Source organism: Lissotriton vulgaris, chromosome 9, assembly GCF_964263255.1.
Source record: "Lissotriton vulgaris chromosome 9, aLisVul1.2, whole genome shotgun sequence".
NCBI lineage: Eukaryota > Metazoa > Chordata > Amphibia > Caudata > Salamandridae > Lissotriton > Lissotriton vulgaris.
In genome coordinates this window covers 625133915-625156844 of record NC_141697.1, presented here as the reverse complement: position 1 = coordinate 625156844, position 22930 = coordinate 625133915, and the positions used below count along the sequence as shown (strand labels likewise).

The 22930-nt window shown below is 46.0% G+C and overlaps 1 protein-coding gene across 2 annotated transcripts in view; it reads right to left on the bottom strand.

The window, feature by feature from the left end:
• Positions 1 to 22930, bottom strand: part of LOC147691983 (cytochrome P450 2C11-like) — a 401641-nt gene that overhangs the window by 353996 nt on the left and 24715 nt on the right. For both annotated transcript variants that reach the window (XM_086938272.1, XM_086938273.1), the window contains exons 2-3: positions 13447 to 13609; positions 12009 to 12158 (exon numbers count right to left, since the gene is read on the bottom strand). In XM_086938272.1, coding sequence (XP_086794398.1) covers positions 12009 to 12158; positions 13447 to 13609 — 313 coding nt within the window. The remainder of the gene's footprint in view (positions 1 to 12008; positions 12159 to 13446; positions 13610 to 22930) is intronic.

Sequence of the window (22930 nt, the reverse complement as noted above, 5' to 3'; positions counted from 1 at the left end):
AGGGGGAGGGGAATGTAGTCCGCCTATCATCCTTAGAGACGGAGTCCCAAACCTTCAAAGTGGTGCAGGTGGGGGTGCTGATGTAAGCATTTTTGGGCCTGTTGCTCTTGAGTTTCCATACCAGGTCCCAGATCGTCCTCCCAGCCACGCTCCGATCCATGTGCAACCAGTGTTTTTCTGACTCTTGTTGCGACCATTCTACTAGTACTCAAAGTTGCGCCACTTTATAATACAGATGAATGTCAGGTAGCCCTACGCCCTCTTCCTTCTTCGGCCTGCGCAGGATGGCGAAGGAGATGCGTGCTCGACCCCCTTGCCAGATAAAGCGTAACATCATAGATTTCATTCACCGAAAAAATTCCCCGTCGAGTTCAATGGGCAGGGCCTGGAACAAGTATAATAGCTTGGGTAGAAGGGACATTTTAACTGCATGAATCCTCCCCAGCCATGATATGAACATTGGCTTCCAGCGAGCCAAGTCGGCCTGAATCTTGGCTAAGAGCGGGGGAAAGTTGGCAGAGTAGAGTTTCCCCAGCTGGGAGTCAAGTGGATCCCCAGATATAAAATAGAGGAACTGGCCCATGGAAGGGGTGTTAGCGTCTTGAGCTGGAGAACTTCAGATTGGGGGAGTGTGAGGTTAAGGACGTAGGATTTATCATAGTTGACCTTGAACCCCGCTACCGCTTCAAAGTGCTCCAGGTCCACCTGCATATGGGGGAGAGAGTGGGCCGGGTCAGAGAGGGAGAGAAGGACATCATCCGCGAAGAGATTGATCTTATGTGTCTCCCCAGTGAAGGGTAGGCCGTGGATTTCGGGGTTGGCCCTCACCGCAAGCACCAAAGGTCCTATGCTTAGAGCAAAAAGTAGAGGCGAAAGGGGACACCCCTGTCTAGTACCCCGTGAGTGTTCAAAGAAGGAGTACGTGTGCCCATTTACCACTACTCTAGACCTGGGGGAGAGGTAATTTGCCCGAATCATTGTCAAAAATTTAGAGGAGAAGCCAAAGGCGGTCAATGTCTGAAATAAAAAACCCCAATCCACCCTGTCAAACGCCTTCTCGGCATCAAGCTCCACCAGAACTGCCGGGATTTTGATCCTACTTTTCAATCAGGTGTAACACCCACCTCGTGTTGTCGTGGGTCTGTCGTCCCTTAATGAACCCTGGTTGGTCCGGATGTATGAGTGCCGGCATTAGGTCGTTGAGCCGTTGGGCAATGATGGAAGAATAAAGTTTCGCATCCAAATTCCGGAGGGCAATCGGCCTATAAGAGTCGCATTTACTGCGGTCTTTCCCGGGTTTGGGTATGATAGATATCAGGGCTTCAGCCATCGTGCCTGAAGTCTAACCTTCGTCCGCCATGCTGTTAAACAACCAGACTAAGTCTGGGCTGAGTTCAGAGGCAAAGGTCTTATATAAAATGGCCATGTACCCATCCGCCCCCGGGGCCTTTTGGGGTTTTAAGGCCTTAATGGCCGCCATCACATCTTCTCTGGTGAAGGGAGCAGAGAGCGTCTCATTCCACTCCTCTGATACCTGGGGTAATGATAATGTCTGCAGATACTCTTTTTGCTCGGTGGCATCAAGAGAATCCCCCGAACAGAGATTCTTGTAGAAGGAACCGAAAAGCTCAGCCTTTGTCTCATCTTGGTGTGTCAGTACCCCCTGAGCGTCCTGAATCCCCCCAATGTTATCCCGCTCCCTCTTGTCCTGGAGCTGCCTGGCGAGATGCTTCCCCACCTTGTTACCCAGGGAGTAGGAAAGACGCCTTAATTTTAGCAGAGTATCAAAACATTTTTTTAATGAAATTCCTGACGTATTAACAGGAAAGTCATTAACTTTCCTTAAAGAGCTTTTTTGCTTCAGTGACACTGAAACCAGCGTTCTGCTCAGCAAAATTTCATTTTTCACTGAGGATCTCTGTTCAGAGTATGTTAGAGGAAACAACCAGTGGAGGAGTAATTTAAATAAATCATTTAATGGACACTTCAATCAAATCAGGAAGAAATGGCTTTTGAAATTTCTTTTTTCATACTTCAATAATAATGTTTACATTTGTAACTATTTATTATTAGATGTGCCAACACTATTCACGAGGAGCCACTAGACATTATGCATGTATGTATGCAAGTATATGGTATTTCTATAGCGCAAAACTAGCCAAAAGGCAGCGTAGCAGTGTAAATGTTCAAGAACAAGCCTAAAGTGAATGAGAAGTAAAAAGGGGAGATGGATTGTGGATGCTTAATGCATTGTGATGTAGTCTTCTTTCTAGAGATAAGTCTTCAACTCTAGTAAATTGGAACAGTGTAGAGGTGGTCTTGATGGATACTGGGATGTTGTTCCTTATTATGACTGCATATAGGAAAGTCATGCTGTCTTTTTGTTTTTTCAACTTCACTGTAAAACTGAAGAATGCAGACTGCTGGTGTTCTGGCCTCGGAAGTGCTGAGAACCACCAGAGATGATGAGCTTGTCTGCAAGATAAGCAGGTTTGCTGGTCATGATGGCTATATAAATGCTGTAACTCATTTTGAAGATGGTGGGGATGGCCATTGAAGCCAAAGGAGTACCATCAGGATGTGAGCTTATTTCAACAGGCCCTGGATGAGACATGATATGTCTTGTGCCATATCCCTCAAGGGCTGCCAGTGTGGAGCCTGGCAGGTGCTGATAATGTGAGATGTGTAGGGCATAACCACCATTCAGATGTCAGAGTACAAGGACTTCAACAGCAGTTCTGAATTCACTTTATGGAAGAAATGGTTTTACTTTGCCTAAAAGAGAGAGCTGGTACCAGGCCATCCTTGTTTTGTGGGTGATAGAGCGTGATTGTGCTCTTTCTTTTGTAGGGGTGCATCAAAATAATGAGTAGTTCGCACCTGCATTTATTCTTTTGTCGTATTAACATTGGACAGTGGAATGTGTACTATAATAATGTAAAAGGTGATGTGCTAGGTGTATTTTTCATGTAAACGTGTAGAATTTAATGTTGCAATACATACGTGTTTCACTGAAAACATTAACATGTAGAATTTGTGTATGAGCCTTACAATTATTCACCTACTTGATGTGCTAATGTAACATGTTGATTTAGAAATGCTTAGTAAAATGTTCATTTATATGTGGTTTCATGAGGCCTATCTGCCTTACTCTTATGTTGACTGATTTCTGTTGGCCTGAAATGCATTCTCCCTGGAACCTCTTGTATTAGCGATTTAATAGTAGAATTTCATGTGCATGTTAGATTTGTCTTTTCTCATGTTTCTGCTGCAGGTGGAGAAATTCATCTTTGTTATTTAAAATAACGCTTTTGTTTTAAGAGATATTAGAACATTGGAATGTTGGGAGCTCCATTGAAAACAATGGAGTGCTTTGGGCTTATAATGGCTGGTAAAAGCCTGGAGCTCCAACATTCCAATGCTTCTTTGTTCACAGCTCTGGCTGTGAACAAAGGCTTCAGGGAACCTGAGGGGATTCCAATCCCCTCGCGCTTCCAAAAGGCTTTGTTTTTTTGTTAGAACATTCTGTCCTCTAGTGGCAGAATGTTCTAATAGCCTTATAGCCCTTCGTAGATGGCCTATACCGCTATTAAAGTCCCTCTCCCTTGTTAAAGGCCCTCGCCTTCGGCTCGGGGCCTTTAACGCTGGAGAGGGCCTTTAATAGCTGGTATAGCCCTCTACGGCGGGCTATAAGGCTATAGTCTCAGGGAGAAGAGGATACATTTGTACAAGGAGTGCTTCACTGGAGAAGACCTGAGAATGAAGGTCATCGAGCCAGGAGCTGGGAGTATCGAAACTGATAGTTTATGGGAAGATGCCTTGAGTGAAGGAAGCATTGACAGTGGTAAGTATGGGTAAGAGAGCAACCGCGGAGATACTATTTTTGAAGGACAATGCTACAGCAGCATCTTCAAAGAAGTTGCTGTCAGGGACATGATTATATCAGAGAGATATGGATGGGAAAGGGCTTTGAAGACTCACCATTGTGGTATTCTACTGGAAGGGATGAGAGCAAGAGATGAAGCTGGCTTCAATGTGTTGTTTGATCTTCTGTACTTTTTTTTTATAGAAGTAGAGGTTTAGGGCATTGCACTTTTCTGTGGAGTGAGGAAAAGTTGGGTCCAGCAGGGCGTTGATTCAGTGTTTCATTATAGTGATCAGCCTCCAGCTTCTGTTGGCGACTTTATGGATAATGTTGATACATTACTTTGCGTTGCTTGATGTGTTGACCTATCTGCATGCTTCAAGCAGAGACGTCCAAATCTAGAGCTCCGCTGGAATTGTTTTACCTCCATTTTCTTTCCTGTCTGCAGATGGATTGTTTATTGTCAGCAAGGAAATTTGAGTACCAGGGTGCTTAAGAGCTTGACATGCACTTGTGTGTTGTAATTGGGGTGTGAAAGTTCAAATAGCTTTCCAAAAATGTGTTCAAGTTTTTTAAAAGTGTGGTGGCATCGGCCGTGGGGTTGATAGGGTAAAAAGATGAATTTCATTATTAGGTTATCTTTGGAAAAGTTTTTAAAAGATCTGGTCTTCTCCTTTGTATTCACATTGGTCTACTGGCAGGATCCTCAATGGGATATATGAATGGCAAAGTAGTCAGCCCAGTCCTGGGATATGGGTGGTTTACCCTAGACCAGAGGTCTTCAAACCTTTTTAGGCCAAGCCCGCCCTGACAATATATTTCAGGAGTCAGCCCCCCATCACCAACATTTCTGGCAGATGGAATTTTGCATCTTTGACAACCATTTTAACCCAGTCAATTATCTGACAACTCATTTTCATACTAGCGAAACAACATTAACAGTGTTTTTAAATTAAAGATTTGTGAGTTGTAAATTTGGCACAAAATCTCAGAACTAATGCAACAACCTTTGATGGGAAACTTTCTTTTGAGTGTAAACTGCCACAAGGTCAGTGCATCCACCCCCACCTTTCAGGACCCCATATGGTACTGTGCAACCCAATCTAGCAAACAAGCAGAATGTTGGAAGAACTGGCAACCACAGCATTCTCTGGGTAAGAACTTTGCTCTGAAGATAAAACTCAGTCCAATGGAATTGCCACAACCATATATGTTTATTTTGTATTATCCTGTGAAAGAAGTATAGATGCCATGGGCCTTGGTGTAAGCAATCAAAGTGGATGCCTTGACTAAGAGCTGGTATTGGAATACACAGCAACTATCAGAGTTTAATGGGCCAGATCTTCATTAAGGCAGACTGTATAATCACAAATGATCAGGAGGGAGTGCAAAACTACAACAAATGGCCTAAAACACCTTGTCGTTAGGGGAAATACCATAACAAACAGTAAAACGTAAGTTTGCTAAGCTCTGAAAGTGCCTGTATCAGAGCAGATTTGCAGAATACAAACTGTTGTTGGATAAAACACCAGGAGTCACAGAGATAAGACTCCCAACTGGGGCCTTGAGGCAGCAAAGTGCAAGGGCGCTAGATAATCAGCATTTACACAGGGCAGTTATACCCTGTTTAAGAACTCATAGAGCTCTATTTTTTTCAGCTTATTGCACTTAATGGTTTATTTTTATCTAGTTATCAGGGTGATCCTCTGCCTTCTAGAAAGATTATCAGCAAAGACAGCACCGCCTGGCATTTATGCATACATGTCCTACATGTGTGTGTGTTTATGTGTGAAAGAATGTCTGTTTGTCTGATAGTGTGAACCCCTGTGATTGAGAATATGTGTATGAACGTCGTGCTGTGAGGCAAAACTTAATTAGTGTTTGACGTTGGTAAAGGGTATAGAGAGTTTGGGGTAGTAGGGAATTTATTTTGTCCTGCAGAAATGTGTTTAAAATTACCTGCGAGTAGCTTCAGAGGTCTGGCCAGAAGTGCGATGAACCGATGTAAAAGGCACCAGCAAGGAAGACGAAAGGCAGGGAAGAAACAATGATCTCCCTGCAAAGCAGTATATGTTTTCAAGCTTCATTTTGATGGAATTATAATCTGCTGACAATTACTGCCACTATGCTGTTGTGTCTCTGATTTGGAGGAATGTCAGAGTTGACACTTCCACACAGTGATTGGGTACTCTCACTGCAGCCTCCAATCACTGAGAGTCCTGTTTGCGATGGCCACGATTCTGTAGAAGAAATGGAAGTAAACATACTTCAGACGTAGGAATGAATAATGTAAAGGGGAAATCTTTCTGTGGAGCATGTGCCCCCCAGAAGTGATTCTATGCCCCCCCTCAGGTATCGCGCCTCACAATTTGAAGGTTTCTGCCCTAGACTATTGGTGATGTTGAGAAGACAAGCTCAAGTATGTTGTCTTTAGAGTGCTGGTTAAGAGACATACATTCCATACTACGTTGAGTGTATCAGTGAAGTTGAAGAAATGTCTGTGTTTTTTGTTGTTGTTGTTTTATACTTGTGTTGTCTGGGAGGCTATCAATCATAAAGTTCAACTGAAACCTTATGTCACTGTTATGCACCAGATACCCATTTACTGATCAGGTCATACCCAGACAAGAGTGCAATTTACTGAGAAAAGATCCAAGTTATATAGAACGTTATAAATTGTAACAGATTTGCCTTACCATGGATCGCCGCAGGGATAACATTCCAAATATGAGTGCCTCACACTCTAAAAGATCTTCCTGTCCATTTCTTGAATCTGAGGGCCATATGTGCAAAAGCATTTTTGCAGTCGAAAACGAACCAAATCTTAGAATCGGGCCATTTCCAATGGAAAAAACTGCTCTTTCATACATACAATACACAAATTGTGATTCAATAAACTGTTACCAAATCGCAATTTGTGTTTAACGGTTCTGTATTAGGAAGGTGCATGTTTAGGGCGCCCCTTTCAAATACTGAATTGCAATGCTATTTGTGTTATGGATGCAAAACATTAATATTTTATTGACACTCCAGGGTGGTGGTAACTATTCACAAATCGGGAGCAGCCCCAACCAGACCCCTTCCCCTTTGTTAATGGTGAAGCAAATATGTGTCATGAGCAGGCAGTGGCCCAAAAGACCATAACCTACTCCTAAAAAATGAAAGTTAAACGGTTATTTTTTATTTTCTTAAATCATCCAATTTACCTTTGAGGAAAATGACTGCATTAAAAATAAAAAAAAGATTGCTTTAATAAAAAGCGATCAGAGACATGCTGGTCTGTCAACCACTGCAATTCCTAATGGGTCACAAATTGTAACATAGCTCCTAAATATTCAAGAGGTAGGTCTATTTGCGACCTAAATAGGAATGGCTTTCTGAAGTTTGTAAGTTTTCTTACATTAGGAATTGCGATTTCCTAATTGTGATTTGGTGAAAATCGTAATTAGGAAATCACAATTCCTATTATTTGTACATATGGCCCCAAATTTTGAGATCTTAAACAAAGGGACTGTTTCTTAACGAAATTTGCCATGCAAATTTCACAATTTGTCTTGAGTCTCCTTGAATGTAGCTTTTATGCATTATACAAACTGACTTAAAGAAAAACCTTTTATGCACAGTCAGTATAATTTCCAATTTGGATAATAATTTGGTTCACGAAAAGGGTGTAATGTTGTTTTGTAACACAAGTATTATTTCGGGGAACCATAAGTATTTTGTAAAGATGTTGTATCACATAAACATCAAAGTCACATTCACCACTTCAAAAACCACACTTACCACCATAGTTTCTGAAAGGCTTTTTGAATGTATAAACTACTAATGCGGCATCTGCCTTACCTGTCAGTCAGCCCAGAAAATGTATGACATTCAAGGAATCCTTTGGCATTCTAATACTCAGGCAACTTAACAACTGCTACCCTACCTTTCCCTCCTGAGGCGGAAGCCGGGAGGTCTCTTCTCTTTTCTTGGCAATTTTAAAATCGAGTGTGTTTGACTTTCGTGTTAGTCACTTTTAATTTAACTTTTGTGCAGCTTTGGATCGCGCTTGTGTTATAAGCATGCTGCTGCCTTGCCTTAGACTTCCCAGCGCTTGTAAGCGCTTCGCCCGCTCCCTCCTCCTTGCTTGGGGTTTCAGACCGCCCTCGGCTGAGTATTGACGCCGAGGGCTGGGATCTGATTGCGGCCGCCATCTTGGGGGTAGGACTCTCCGCCCTCGCGCTCTAGTAGCGCTATAAAAGGGAATTGTGACATCTTGTATGTGATTAACAACTGCTACCCTACCTTTCCCTCCTGAGGCGGAAGCCGGGAGGTCTCCTCTCTTTTCTTGGCAATTTTAAAATCGAGTGTGTTTGACTTTCGTGTTAGTCACTTTTAATTTAACTTTTGTGCAGCTTTGGATCGCGCTTGTGTTATAAGCGTGCTGCTGCCTTGCCTTAGACTTCCCAGCGCTCGTAAGCGCTTCGCCCGCTCCCTCCTCCTTGCTTGGGGTTTCAGACCGCCCTCGGCTGAGTATTGACGCCGAGGGCTGGGATCTGATTGCGGCCGCCATCTTGGGGGTAGGACTCTCCGCCCTCGCGCTCTAGTAGCGCTATAAAAAGCTCCTCCCTCCCTCCGCGCAGCGGACGCGCCGGATCTGCGCCGGAGTCTTGCCAGAGTCCTGCCCGTCAGCGTCTCGGAGGCGTATGGCGTGGCAGGTTCTCTTTGTCGTTATTTAGCTCCCCGTGTCTCACTATGCTTTCTTATACCTCCCAGGAGCTCTACTCCCTGCGCACTTTGAATGCGTCTTGCCACTTGGTATTTCCTGGTCGCTATAGGGGTAAACATAAGTGCCCTGTCTGTAACTGGCATCCTACTAGCAACTCCCCCCACACCCGTCCCGCGAAGGACTGTAGCACTAAACATCTGTGCTTACTCCTGAATACTAGGTCGCTGCACAGACACACGCAGGAGATCTTTGATCTCCTCTCCACGACCAGTCCCACTTGTCTTATGCTCACTGAGACGTGGCTCAATGACTCCTCCCATCCGGACATAATGGCAGCCATTCCCTCCGAGTATATCATCCATCGACAAGATAGAGCTAAGGGAAGAGGGGGAGGAGTCGCCCTAGTTGTGAAAAAATCTCTCACGTGCACAGTTATGCACACAGAGACCATCGCGGGCGCCAAATCCCTCGCTTTTACCCTATCCCTATCACCTCAACAAGCGGTGAAGGGTCTCGTAGTTTATAGGCCCCTGGGTCCTGTGGGATCCTTCTTTGATGACCTCCAGCAGGTCCTGTCGGCACTAGTTTTGAGATCTGAGCAGTGTCTACTGGTGGGAGACTTCAACTTCCACATGGAAGATCATCAGGATCAAGATGCTATTAAGCTGTTGGATATCACGTCTACCTTGGGTCTGTCTCCTTATCTCTTCAGCCCGACCCATGACAAAGGTCATACGCTTGACCAGGTCTTTTCCACTTCGCCAATTGTGGTTACCACACTTCTGCCAGTATTATGGTCTGACCATTGTCTTGTCCATTTTCTAATATCTGTCACTGAGAAACCAGCTGTCAGTGCTATGAGACAACAGGGCAGTAATTACAGGGCGTATTATCGGGTGACTCCAGATCTGTTAGCCCAGGCCCTGGTGGACCATCCTCTGTCCTACACTGGTGATCTGGACAATGACCTTGACATTCTGCAGTCCTGGCTCCTAGCTAGATTGAATGAGCTAGCCCCATTACAGCCACCCAGATCTGATACCCAACGGATCTCGGCCCCATGGTTTACGGAGGAACTGGCCCAGTCGCCGAACGGGCTTGGAGAGCCCATTATGATACCGAGGCTAAACAGATCTACAAATCCATGATGAAATCTTACCATGGTTTAATCTTACAGGGCAAGAAATGCTATTTTGCCAAAAGAATTGAGGAAGCAGCAAACTCCTGTAAGGAGATCTTCTCGATTGTTCGAGAATTTACTACCCCGCGCTCAATCTCAGCACAGGAAGCCCCGGCTGAGACCTGGGCCGACACCATTGCTAATTTCTTCACTACCAAAATTAGGCAGATACAGGACTCCTTTCCCCCAAGACCGACAGCTGATCCTTTGACTGTGTCTAATGAGACAGTTCACCTGTCTACCTCTGGCCCAGTTCTATTAGACTTTCCGCCACTTACGATATCCTCATCTTTAGCATTGATGAGGAATCTTAAATCTGGCTCACCCCGCGATCCCTGCCCGGCACAATTTCTAGCGAGAATGGCTGATGTTGTTAACCCCATAGCCAATCCTATTCTCAACCTCTCCTTGAGTCAAGGAGTTCTGCCACACTCCTGGAAACAGGCCATGGTTATTCCTCTTCTTAAGAAGCCCAACCTTGATCCAGAAGCCCCGTCCAATTACAGACCGATCTCGCTCCTTCCAGCACTCACTAAAATTCTGGAGAAACACGTCCATAGCGTGCTCTCTAACTTCCTGGAGTCGAATGAGCTACTCCATGCGTCCCAATCGGGCTTTCATTCCAACCTAAGCACCGAGACGGCGCTTTTAGAAGTTTCTGAGATTGTGAAGGAGGTGCTGGACGCTGGAGGCAGGGTGATGTTAGTTATGTTAGATCTGTCGGCGGCTTTCGACACCGTCCCCCATGAGGATCTCCTCACTAGATTACATGACATCGGTCTAGGGGGGACGGTGCTCAACTGGTTTTGTTCCTTCTTAGCCAACCGCCGACAGACGGTCTGGGCCTCACCTGGATCCGCCGAAATGCCGCCATTGGGAGTTGGAGTCCCTCAGGGCTCAGTTCTGAGCCCTACTCTATTTAACATCCTCATGACCCCTCTGGCGACATTGGCGGAGTCCTTTGGGGCCCAGATCGTCTCATATGCTGACGACACCCAGCTTCTTTTCACCTGCCGCAAGAGCGAAGATTTCGATGGGGAAAGTATCCGTGAGTGCCTTGGGGCTGTTTTCAACTGGTTCCAACTGAACAGCCTCAAGTGCAACTCGGATAAATCCGAGATACTTTTCTTCGGATGCCCATCGGAACCGGATTGTCATGGTTGGTGGCCTGCCGACATGTTCCCCCCAGCTCAGTCATCTAAATGGGCTAAGAACCTGGGAATTTAAATAGACAACGAGCTCACGCTCAAATCCCAGGTGGCCACCCTCACAGGGACGTGCTTCGGTATCCTCAGGATGCTTCGAAAGTTCTTTCCTCTACTCTCTGAGGAACATCGGAGGATAACTGTACAGGCACTCATAGGATCCAGATTGGACTATGCTAATGCTTTGCATCTGGGTCTGCCGGAATATCTCTTACAGCGCATGCAGGTGACCCAGAACGCTGCAGCACAAGCGATTTTTGGCCTGCATCGCCGTACCAGTGCCACTAGCGTGCTCCAATCCCTTCATTGGCTTCCTATACGGAAGAGGATAATTTTCAAAGCCATGACTTTAACCCATAAAGCCCTGCATGCCACAGGTGCAAAATACCTTCAAAAGAGGCTGAACTTTTACCGGCCAACACGATCCCTAAGATCGGAGTCACTGGCACTTGCTGTGGTTCCACGTATAAAGAGGGCCCGACTGGGCGGCCGGTCCTTTAGATTCTTGGCCCCCCAGCTATGAAACTCTTTACCGCTGTCCCTTCGGGCCACACCTAATCTGCTTGCCTTCAGGAAGGGTCTAAAGACTTGGTTATTCTCTGGTTAGTGCGCTTCCATTCTTAGCTTCTGTCTCTTTTTGCTGTTATGTTTTTCAGTTTCCTTTTGGGTCTGGAGCACAAAGCGCCGGGACACTCCCTTGGAGTAGCCGTTGCGCTATATAAGACTCATATATAACATAACATATATAACATAACATAGTGTGCCTATTTTGGTTGTGGAATTTTAGAAACCCACTTGTTGAGGGCAATTGACTCTAGCATGGAGTAGCGATGTCTGTAGAGACTCATTTTCTTGCTTTCCTCTATAACTCCTTCCTAATCTGTGCCAAAAGACTAGTTGCCTTTGTTGGATTCTAGGTTGTGTCCTGAGTGAGTGAGTACATGTGTGTGTGGGGGTGGGGTTTTTTGTGTGTGTGCGAGATAGAGAGGCAGACAGACAGAATGGTCACATTAGGAACTGTGTTACTCAGTGTGGCAGCTAGAGTACCTTTCATTTTTCTGAACTCTTCCACCAAAAACTGGACCTCCTCTTGGATCCGTTCCTCAATGCTCCTCTTTCCCATTCCAAAATTTCTTAAGGTCATGAGAGAGAACCGTCGAAGTTGCTTCCAGCGCTCTCCATTGCTCACGACAACACCTGAAGAGAAGACAGGAAAACCTAAGAACATGACAATTGCAAATAATGTAGCAACAAAACATTTTGCCTGCTGTGTTGCCTATACTTCAAGTCTTATTGTTTGTATATTGTACCAGGTTAGCTGTACATCTGGCCACCTGAACCAGGAAATTAAATCATAGCACAGACTAGGCTACATCCTTGACCAGTCACCATTAGGAAAATGTCCAATCCTCTCTCTAGACCTCTTCTGATCATGATCTATTTCATTGATGCCACCATTTAATTGGAGTCAATCATTAGCCCTTGAGGAGGCCATAACAGTTTAATGATATCACTTAATGATATTTAACTCTATAAAGTTCTGAAAACTATGACTCATCAAGTTTTCTTCCCATTAGTGCGAGGCTCCCCTCCACATGATGCATGCTCTTTCACTTGCTTAGTTCAACATCAATCTGTGTCTAACTTAATTATTCTGACTTGTGGTTTAAATGAATGAGTTTAAACATGCTGCCTGGAACAACCGGCTGACTTCATGATATCAACTTATGAACAATCAAATCAACCCTTCCTGCCATTAGCAAATTCTCATATGCACTAAAGACCTTTAGTTTAACCTGATATAATACAAACATAATCATTGCTATTCAAAGTTCAACATGGCCCCTGCATGCTGCAGTTTCCATGCATTATTCCACCATTCAAACATACCACAACGTGTCCAGGCAAGTCTCCTGCTATCAACTATTTTTAAAGATTCTATTTGATTCCATTGACCCACATATTTCAGGTGTGCAGCCTTCAGTGATTAAAGTCAACTGACTATCATTTACACATATCAAACTAGGACCTTAGAGAACTTAATATATAGGACTATAATTGTCATGTATACTGGATCCACCAATCCCAAGACGTGTTATGCCTTTATGTTTTAACAAACCAGGCTGCAACAGGTTATATATTCCAGAATTTGTAGACATTGTGTCTTGTTTCTTTTCTCTCTCTGTTGGTTTTATAACCCTTATTTATGATCCAGAACCAATTGATCCTTTTTAGGATACATTGTGTAATCACAATCTCTAAAATGATTTTTTTTTTAAATGTGCTACAGAATATAACTACAGAAATAAGTGAATACATATGTAAAAAATACTTGAATAAGTACCCAGAATAGCATGTAATCCAGAACATAAGACATTTGAGCAGTGGACCAAGATCTCAAATATTTTTATAGCTTCTTTGTGGGGTGCAGAGCAGCATGATCCTATATTTTCTGCTTGGATGATGATAAAGTAGAATCATTTACCATATCCTTTGGTGACCATACGGATTACTGGAAAGTATCCTCGTCCACTGAAGTCGTCTCCTTGATCCACAAGCGCTTCTTTCACCGCCTCATACCCGCATAGCACGAGTACTGGCTGAGAGCCAAAGTACAGCGTAAAGACTGGCCCATACGTTTTACTGAGCTGTGGGGATAAGGAAAAATGTAAGAGAAAAAAACATCATGGCCAATACTGGAACCTCCATATTTACTTGGGAAATTGTTTTTACAAAGTAAGGTGTTCAGAAAACAAGCAACAGGTGTCTTGTGATATATTTAATAACGCATGTAATTTTACAAGGCATGCAGTATAATTTGTATGTCCCCTTTAGGTGACAAAGGCAAAGGGAGCTTGTATCATTTTAAAATGACAAATATCTGTATTGCTTATCCGTTGCATTCATGTTGGTAATGATTTTGCTTTGTATTCAAAGGTGAGGTCTTTGGTTGGTCAGTTCTTTGAAAACTTCCCAACAAATGATTTCTTCCTCAGGTTTATAGATAAGTTTGTGAATTTAGGGGGGAGGAGCTACGCGGGCATCCAAGATGGTCGCGTAAGCAGAGGGCTCCCGTGCCGCCCTCTCGCAAATATCCTTGAAATATCCTGAATTCTTATATGGGCTTTTGAAGATCTACTCTTGCTGATCCTAATATACTTTCAAGAGCTGAGATCGGACTTCGGGAACCATTTTTACATCGTCTTCAACTTTCTGGCCTGCCCCCGGACGAGACCGGGGTCTCTGCTGCTCTGGCTGGCCGAGGTGTAAGTCAACAACAGCGGCAAAGGGATATCTTTCCCACCGGTGACATTGTTACTTTCAGTTTCGATTTCTCCTCGACCTCCCAATTGATTGTTCTGAGAGTGATCCGGCTTTCGGGCTGCGGTGGCCTTGGCCCGCTGTGCTTTCCGGCCATATCCCTAGTCCCACAGTCTACGATTTTGGACTGGAATTTCGCTTTGGCAACTCAACAATATTTGCCATTTACACCAGGTCCAGAGGGCCCCTTCGGGGCGCGGCTTCCAATATGGCGACCAAACCTGAAGCCGAGAAGCGCAAGACGAAGGTGCCGACCCGTGGGGGACCCGTTCAAACTAATGTTATGGATCGATACACGCAATCGAAGGGTTCCCCCGGTGGTGCTGGCCGTAGTCTTGAAGACCCAAGAACGGACCTTATGGCGTCATCGGAGGTCTCGCTCCAGGACCTAATGCGCGCCATCACTGGGATGAAGACTGATATGGGGCTACAATATGAGGCTATTGTGTCCAAGATCGACACGGTGGCCGTTGATGTCACTCTCATTAGAGCGGACTTGGCTAAGACCAACGAGAGGGTCGAGGCCTTGGACCTTAAGGCCTCCAGTCTCGTCACTGATATGGCGGATGCACAGTCGGAGATTGGTAACCTGCAATCATCGCATGATATGATGGCCAGCCGTCTGGACGAGTATGAAAATAGGGCCCGGCGTAACAACATTCGCTTGGTAGGTGTGCCTGAGAACCACGGCACCACCACCGTTGACTTGCTAGTGGAGGATCTGATCGTCACCCATCTTGCTCCCGCTGGACTCAGCAAATTCTTTGTGGTTGAGCGTGCGTATCGTTTCCCGGGTGGACAGACTAAACCGGGGGCCCCCCGAGGCCTATCATCGCTAGGCTCTTCCACTTTTGGGATCGAGACGCTATCCTCCAGGCCTCGCGTAGGCATGGCCCGTTGAAGTATGAGAACAGTTCAGTCTCCATATATCCGGATTTCACTCCTCAAGTCCAGCGACAAAGGATGGGGTTCCAGGGAGTGAAACGGCGCTTACGGGACTTGGGACTCAAGTATGCGATGCTATTTCCGGCTCGACTCCGCGTCGAGTACCAAGAGCGTACTTTCTTTTTGCGATCGACCGGACTGTGCTGGAGACTGGCTCGACTCGCTGCCGAAGGCGGACGATGGGAGCGGAGGCCCTGGTGGAGCGGACGGGAGTGCATGTGCACAGGAGTGACATTTTGGTTCTTGATGTCTGGTTGCTAGTTCGCATTCACCGTCTGAGTTTTGCTATTGTTTCTTACTTGGTGGTTTAGGCCGGAGGGTGGTGCGGGGTGGAGTATTCTCTCTTTTTCTCCTCTGGGGTTCTTTGTGTAGTGTATTATGAAGGGGCGACAGGCACACTGCAGATTGGGGTGGCTTTTTAGTCGTACGCAGGGGTGCAGGGTGGGGGGTGTTGTAACGGGAAGTTGTTGGGTGGCGGGGGAGGGTCCGGTTTTGTTTTTGTATTTGTTCCTTTCACATGGCACAATAATTATTGCTGTTATCCTATTGCTCTTGGGCTCCGGGAGGGGAGGGTTGTGGTGCTTTGTTGGGATGGGGGGTGGTGATTTAAAATTTTTGTCTTGGAACGTTAATGGTCTGGGTGAAAAGATAAAACGTGGTGTTGTTCTTCAGTTTCTCAGACGTCACTCCCCTGACATTGTCCTGTTACAGGAGACCCATCTAATAGGGAATGCGTGCAGGGCCCTGGATAGACGCTGCTATAGATTGGTAGCTCATGCTGGATTCACATCTGGCTCTAGAGGGGTCGGCATAATGATTAAATCCTCCCTGTCCCTTGAAATAGATGAAGTCACACTCGATGATAGGGGTCGTTACGCTGCTGTCTACGGGCGGTGGGAGGGGAAGGTGCTCACAATTGTTAGTGTTTACATTCCCCCGGGTCTTCAAGCTACCACCTATGCCGACCTGGGACGGACTCTCCTAGGGCTCCCAGATGGTCTCCTTGTATTGGGTGGGGATTTTAACTCGGTGGTCTCTGGTGATTGTGACCGATTTCCCCCCAGAGTCCTGCCGGCGTCTCAGCTATGGCTTTCTGAGCTGCTGGAGACCTTTGGATTGGTAGATGTTTGGCGTATGCTACACCCTTCGCATTTGCAGTATACGTTCCATTCTGGAGCACACGGTAGTCTCTCTAGGATTGACTATTTTTTATGCTGTCCGCCCACACTCCTTCGGTGCGTGAGATCCGCCATCTTCCCAGGGGCATTTCTGATCATTCACCCTTGTTGCTCGGGGTCTGGGTGGGTTTGTGTAGCGAGAGCAGGGTCGCCCCTATTCACCCTTGACACCTAAGGAATCCCAAGATGCGTTCCGAGCTTATCAAGGCTATTGATTGCTATTTCAACTAAAATGTGGGGTCTGTTTCTTCGTCTGTATCCTTATGGGAGGCCTTTAAAACTGTTATACGGGGTTCTGCATTGTCATTGATCGCTGCCAACAAGAAGATTAAGCAGGAGGACTTAGTGCGCCTTGAAGATGAAATTACTTCGCTCGAAAGCGAATTGGGTGGTAATGATACTCCTGCAGTCCTACAGTCCTTGGCGCTGAAGCAGGCTGATTATAGAGCCCTGGTGACCGACGCTGCTAAAGTTATGCATAGGAACCAGTTGGGCAGACTGTATGATGTGGGTGATAAGGCGAGTAAGCTTCTGGTGTGGTTAGATAAATCTGAGAAAGTGAGCCGTGTGGTTCCGGTGATTGAACGGTTGACTGGTGAGTGTGTGTCTGACCCAGGTGGGATTGTGGATTGCTTTGTGGATCACTTCCAGACGGTTTACCGATCGGTAAGTGATAGAGATGAGTGTGATTCCCGTTTGCTCTTGCGTAATATTGCACTACCCTGTATTTCGGATGAGGACAGGTCTATTATGGATGCGCCTATAACTGTGGATGAGGTCGCTACTGCTATACGATCCCTTCGATCGGGTAAGGCTATGGGGCCAAACAGTCTGCCCATCGAGCTCTACAAGTTGCGCCCTGACAAGGTGGCGGCATACTTGCGAAATATGTTCATGGAGGCCTTCGAAATTGACCTCCTCCCCCTTGATCAGAGCTTGGCCACTATTGTTGTCATCCACAAGGACGGTAAACCCCGTGACCGATGTACCTCCTATCGCCCCATTTCTTTGCTTAACGCGGAGCCCAAGATACTGGCCAAAGTGCTTGCTACTCGTTTGTTAACGGTTATCTGCGACCTGATTCATCCGGATCAATCCGGTTTTATCCCGCATTGAAATACTGCACTCAATCTTCGGAGGCTTCATGGAGTTCTCGCGAGAGCTGCGACGCTGACCGAACCCGCCATCTTGGCTTCTCTTGATGCTACTATGGCTTTTGACACCATCGAGTGGCCTTATCTCTGGGCGGCTCTCTCAAAGTTCGGTTTCGGCCCTAATTTTATTGCCTGGGTAAAACTCCTTTAAGCACAACCACTGGCCCAGGTGGTGGTAAATGGCAGGGTGTCTGGTTCGTTCCCGCTTGGGCGTGGCACCCGACAGGGTTGTCCGCTCTCCCCCTTGCTTTTTGCCCTAGCGTTGGAGCCGTTGGCGGAGTGGCTTCGGTGGAAGCCATCGATTAGGGGCATCCGGTGGGCCCCTGACCTTGAAGATCGTGTCTCGCTATACGCCGATGACATTCTCCTTTACTTCACCTCACCCCAGAAGTCACTCAATGTGCTTTTTGATGTCCTCATCTCTTTCGGGAAGAATTCGGGTCTTGTCATTAACTGGACTAAATCCTGCATTTATGTCATAGCGGGGGAGCTTCCTCCACTACCTCGTAGATTCCCGATCCAGGTGGTTGAGACTGGTTTCAAGTACCTGGGGATTCAGGTCTCCTTGGACTCCTCTGTCCGTTATGATTGCAACCTGTATGCTCCTCTCCGGTGACTTAAACTGAACATCCAGCGGTGGCGCCGCCTGCCCCTATCCCCATTGGGGCGTGCGGCTCTTTTTAAGATGATGTCGCTCCCTAGATTCTTGTACGCACTGCAAAACTTTTTCGACCCTATACCCTCAGGATATTTCCGTGAGGTTGAGAACCTTCAGAGACAACTGATCTGGGATGGGCGAACGCGTATCTCTTTACCCAAACTCACTTTGCCGTGGTACGATGGCGGCATAGCCCTCCCGGACATCAGGCGCTACTACTGGGCTTCCCAGTTGAGCGCGGTTAACCATGTAACTTATTCCCCAGGTCCTGCTCCTGCTTTTGCGATGGACAAGCTCCTTCTGCCGGGCGGGAATTTCAATAGGGCACTGTATTCCAAGGAGCCATTCCACGTCCTGACTGGACCCACGAAATGTGCTGCGCGTGTGTGGAGGGATGCGAATGTTGCTACGGGCTGGGGCGATAGGTTGACACGAATGACGCCGTTGTATGACTCTGATAGATTGGGTAGCTTGTGGAGAACGAAAGGGTTTGATAAATGGGATACGATTGGTATCAGCAAGGTGGAGGATCTCTAGTCCAAGGGCACGGTTAAGTCCTTTGAAGCCCTTAAGGTGGAATATGACCTTGGTGACAAGGAGCACTTTCGGTACCTTCAGGTGCGGCACGCCTTGATCTCGGTTTTCCCTCCGGGGACAGAGATTCCCCAGTCGTCGCCGCTTGAGGATCGGATTCTAGATGGCCATGTGGCAGACAGTACAATCTCTCTGATCTACAAAAAGCTTATTAATAACAGGGCTGACCTCCTTGTGCGGCTCAGGGTTTCATGGACCGCAGACGGCCTGGAACTCGATGAGGACTGGCAGATGGCCGTCTCCTCCCCTAAGGAGGTGGCCATTCCAGCTCGCCATCGTTTTGTACAGCTGAAGATCCTCCACCGAGTATATATGACCGGCACGCGAATTGTGCGGATGGGTTACTCGATTGATGGGCTGTGTAAGCGTGGCTGTGGCATGAGTGGTACCTTTCTACATATAATTTGGGAATGTCCTGTGGTGTCCGCTTTTTGGTCTAGAGTGCATGTAAATATGGAAAGGGTAACCGGGGTCTCTCTCTTGCCTGAGGCCCGACGGTGCCTGCTCAATGTTTGGGAGCCCACAGACTGTACTGCTGCTCAGACTTTCTGGGTCACTCTTGGTAACATGGTTGCCAAGAGGGATATTGCTCAACTCTGGGGTTCCCATAGACCACCTGTGATAACAGCTTGGAAGGAGAACATGGACTGGTGCATGTTCAGGGAGAAGACGGTCTACGTAGCTCGAGGCCGTCCTAAGAAATGGGGCAGGATTTGGTCCCAGTGGAATGCATATCGTGGGGATATTTGCACTCCCCCATTTGACTACACCACCGATGTCCCATCGTCCCCGTAGTTGACGTACCGGATATTTGTCTATGGTAATGTTTTACATCTTTCTGTTTACCACTCCCCCGTCCCCGGGCATATGTCACAATATTAGGCATGGGCGGAAAATCCGTTCCGCTCGCGGATTTTCGGGAAATCCGCAATCCGCGAGATTCGCGAATCTCCCGCAAAATCCGCAAATCCGCGAGCAGCGGATTTTGCTCGCACTGCTCGCACTGTTCGCGTGAGTTCGCGTGAGTTCGCGCCCCGTGAATAAGTGCAAAATTGCAGAAATACGATCTTAGCAAAACTGAAAGTAACTACTTACCAGGTTCAAAAGTTCAGGCTCATCATTAGTAGCCATTTCCTGTAGTGCTTCCTGAGGGGCCCCTCCAGAGTTCAGTTGCCAGTTGAAACTATTATGTGACCCTGCTCTGAACCTCAGAATAGTTACACATATGCCACAAAGGTCCTGAATTACAGCTAAGGGAGACAAGCAGGAGCCAGGCTGGAAGTTAAAATCCATTAATCAGCCCCTAATTCATTATTGTCAGTTGGGGCAGGGCAGGTGTTGTAACTAATTTTGCAACAATGAAAGCACTTAGCAAGTGCAAAAGATCACTAATCAGGGCGCACTAAGGAAGCAGGTGCCAGCTAAAAAAATATTCAGTGACACATTAATCAGCCCCAAATTAATTCAGGTCACTTGAGGCAGGGAAGGTGTGCTTTGCTTTGCCGAAAATAATGTACACTGGACAACCAGAGGGTGTGGTGATGAAACAGGGTGGCATGGGTGGGCCAGAGGGTGGCATGAGTAGTCATAGAGTGGCAGTGGTGACAGAGAGTGGCAGTGATGAAGAAGAGTGTCCCAAACAGGCTGGACACGTAGAAACAACAAGTTCGCGAAACTTGCGACCCGACAGGTAAGTTCGCAATTTGCGAAAGTGTACAAAACCCTCGCGAACTGGCAGAAACACGGGCGAACACAAAAAAAAAAAAATCCGCAAATTCGCGGGAATTCGCGGATTTTGCGGATTGCGAATCCGCAAATCCGCAAAATTCGCGAACGCGAGATCCGCAAAATTCGCTCATGCTTACACAATATTCTTTAGAGATTGGTTCCCTTGCCCTCTCCACTTGAGCCCCTGGAATCGTTCTTTGCCATGTGCTTGTGTGGTTTGTTTCGTTAGATGTTTTTCACCAAAATTTTAAAATGAAACCTATTTTATCCTTTTGCTTTTCCTGTATTATGTGCCTGTACACTGATTAGTTGCTGATTTCCGTACTGCCTCTACTGCCTCTATACCTAATATCCTGATGTTAATTGTCATAGCGGCCGGCCCGTTCGGGTTGTAGGCAGACGCTGTGTACTGCGCATACCGAAAGTAAAGGTTTTTAAAAATAAAAAAAATGTAAAAAAAGTTTGTGAATTTAAACTGCTTTGTCTCCAGTGCTTTATCATAAGCATCAACAAAAGATTAGCAATGCCAATTTTCCTGGCTAGTGTGGTGAAGGAAAGCCCTTAAGTTGATAAAGACAGGGAGTAGAATATTATGCATTCTCTAATCTTGCTTTTTTTACTACCCCTACCACTTAAAAGGATGTATGACGGTACAACGCGTGCTTTTACAACGTGTACCGTTACGATGCAGGATTTACAACGCAAGTCGTTACAACGACTTACGTTGGGGGGAGCTGGATAGTGAATAGTTTAATTTACTATTCCAACTCCAGTCCCCGTGGATAGTAGAGAAGGTGATGGATAGTAAATTAAACTATTCCCTATCCTAGAGCGCCCTCCAGCGAAAGTCGTTGTAACGACTTTTGTTGTAAAACTTGCGTGGTAATGGTACCGCGTTGTAAAACATTTGTTGTAAAGGATGTTCCCCACTTAAAAAGGATATGAAAACGTAATTTCCTGTAACTCCTGATAATGTACAAAAAACGAGGTAACTAATCGATTGCATTAACTTTCACGTTTCCTGAAGCAGAAGCAAACTAAAGTCCATACACAAAACAGAAAAAATAATAATAACCGAAGACCCAATAGGAGAAAAACAACCTTTAGGAGGCAATCTGCTTTGTTCAAATCGACACCAGAAAAGAAAAGAAAGGATTCACTAATGTCTACAGTCATATTGGGAGCCGTGGTATAAGGTAACTTACTATATCAGAAACAGAAGTTGTAATACTTGTATTCATGTCTTTCTTAAAAGTATAGGGACAGTCTAATGACTAATATTGAATAAAAGCTTCAGGCACTAAGATTTGCAGATCTGGTCTCCACTGTAAAGCTTATCCAGCTGCTAATTTTTATAGGAAACCAACAGATTTATAGATAATGGAGCCCAGCAATGGTTCAACTCAAGAAAATCATGTAAAAACAGCCAATAATTGCTGTAATCCTTCTTATTTCTTGTGACTCAATCTGCTACTGAATTGTGGGCGCCTGGTAAGTACTTCACCCTCATTGATTTCCTGTGATTTAGGCAAAATCCTGAAAAGGCTTTTGCTATCTCCGTCAAACGCTTAGATTGTGTGAAACCTACATGATATATATATATCTGACTGCAGTAAGATTGTCCATACGCAGCCGGACTTCACAATATGGCCTGTCCTTTGTGAACCTGACTATCACAAAGAAGCCTGCATGAATCTCTAAACAAACTATATACCTTGATAACTCCTTCCATGATCATGTTCCTCCAGTTGAGAACTGGTCACACCAGGCCCCATAGTCACATTAACTAGCATCTGATTCTAGGCCACGATCTGAGGATGTAGTGAATATTTTGGGGGCATTACAAGCTTCCAGAAGACTCAGTAACCATTAAAATGTACTCCAGAATGTATCACTCTAATATACTCATTTCTGAGTGGTAGAGGCTCCTTTCTAGGTGTTTTATCGTTAAACTCAGAATGATTCCACAGTAGAATGCCCCTGGAAAAAGGAGCTTGAATTGAAGTGGCTAGCAGGCTGACTAGCCTGTCCAACTTTTGGGGAGAACTAGGTGTTAGAGACTGAGGGCCCAATTCAGAGTTTGGCAGACAGGGGGCTCCATCACAAACGTGAAGGAGTACCGTATCTGACAAACTCTCAGTCCATCCACCTCATTTAGAGATGCACACACAATAAGGCTTCTGTAAATGGAGCCCCTGTTGGCTCCATAGACAGAAAGGTTAGTCAGATATCCTGATGGACTGTCAGAAGCAGAGCATTACGCCACCATTACGACACCTTGACAAACCTGCCTTGCTGTTTGGATTGCCCGTGGATTCCTTGCATCTCCACCAACGCCTCGCGGATCCCGCTGCGCGGGTCCCGCTTTGCAGAGGGGCGCTCTCCTTCATG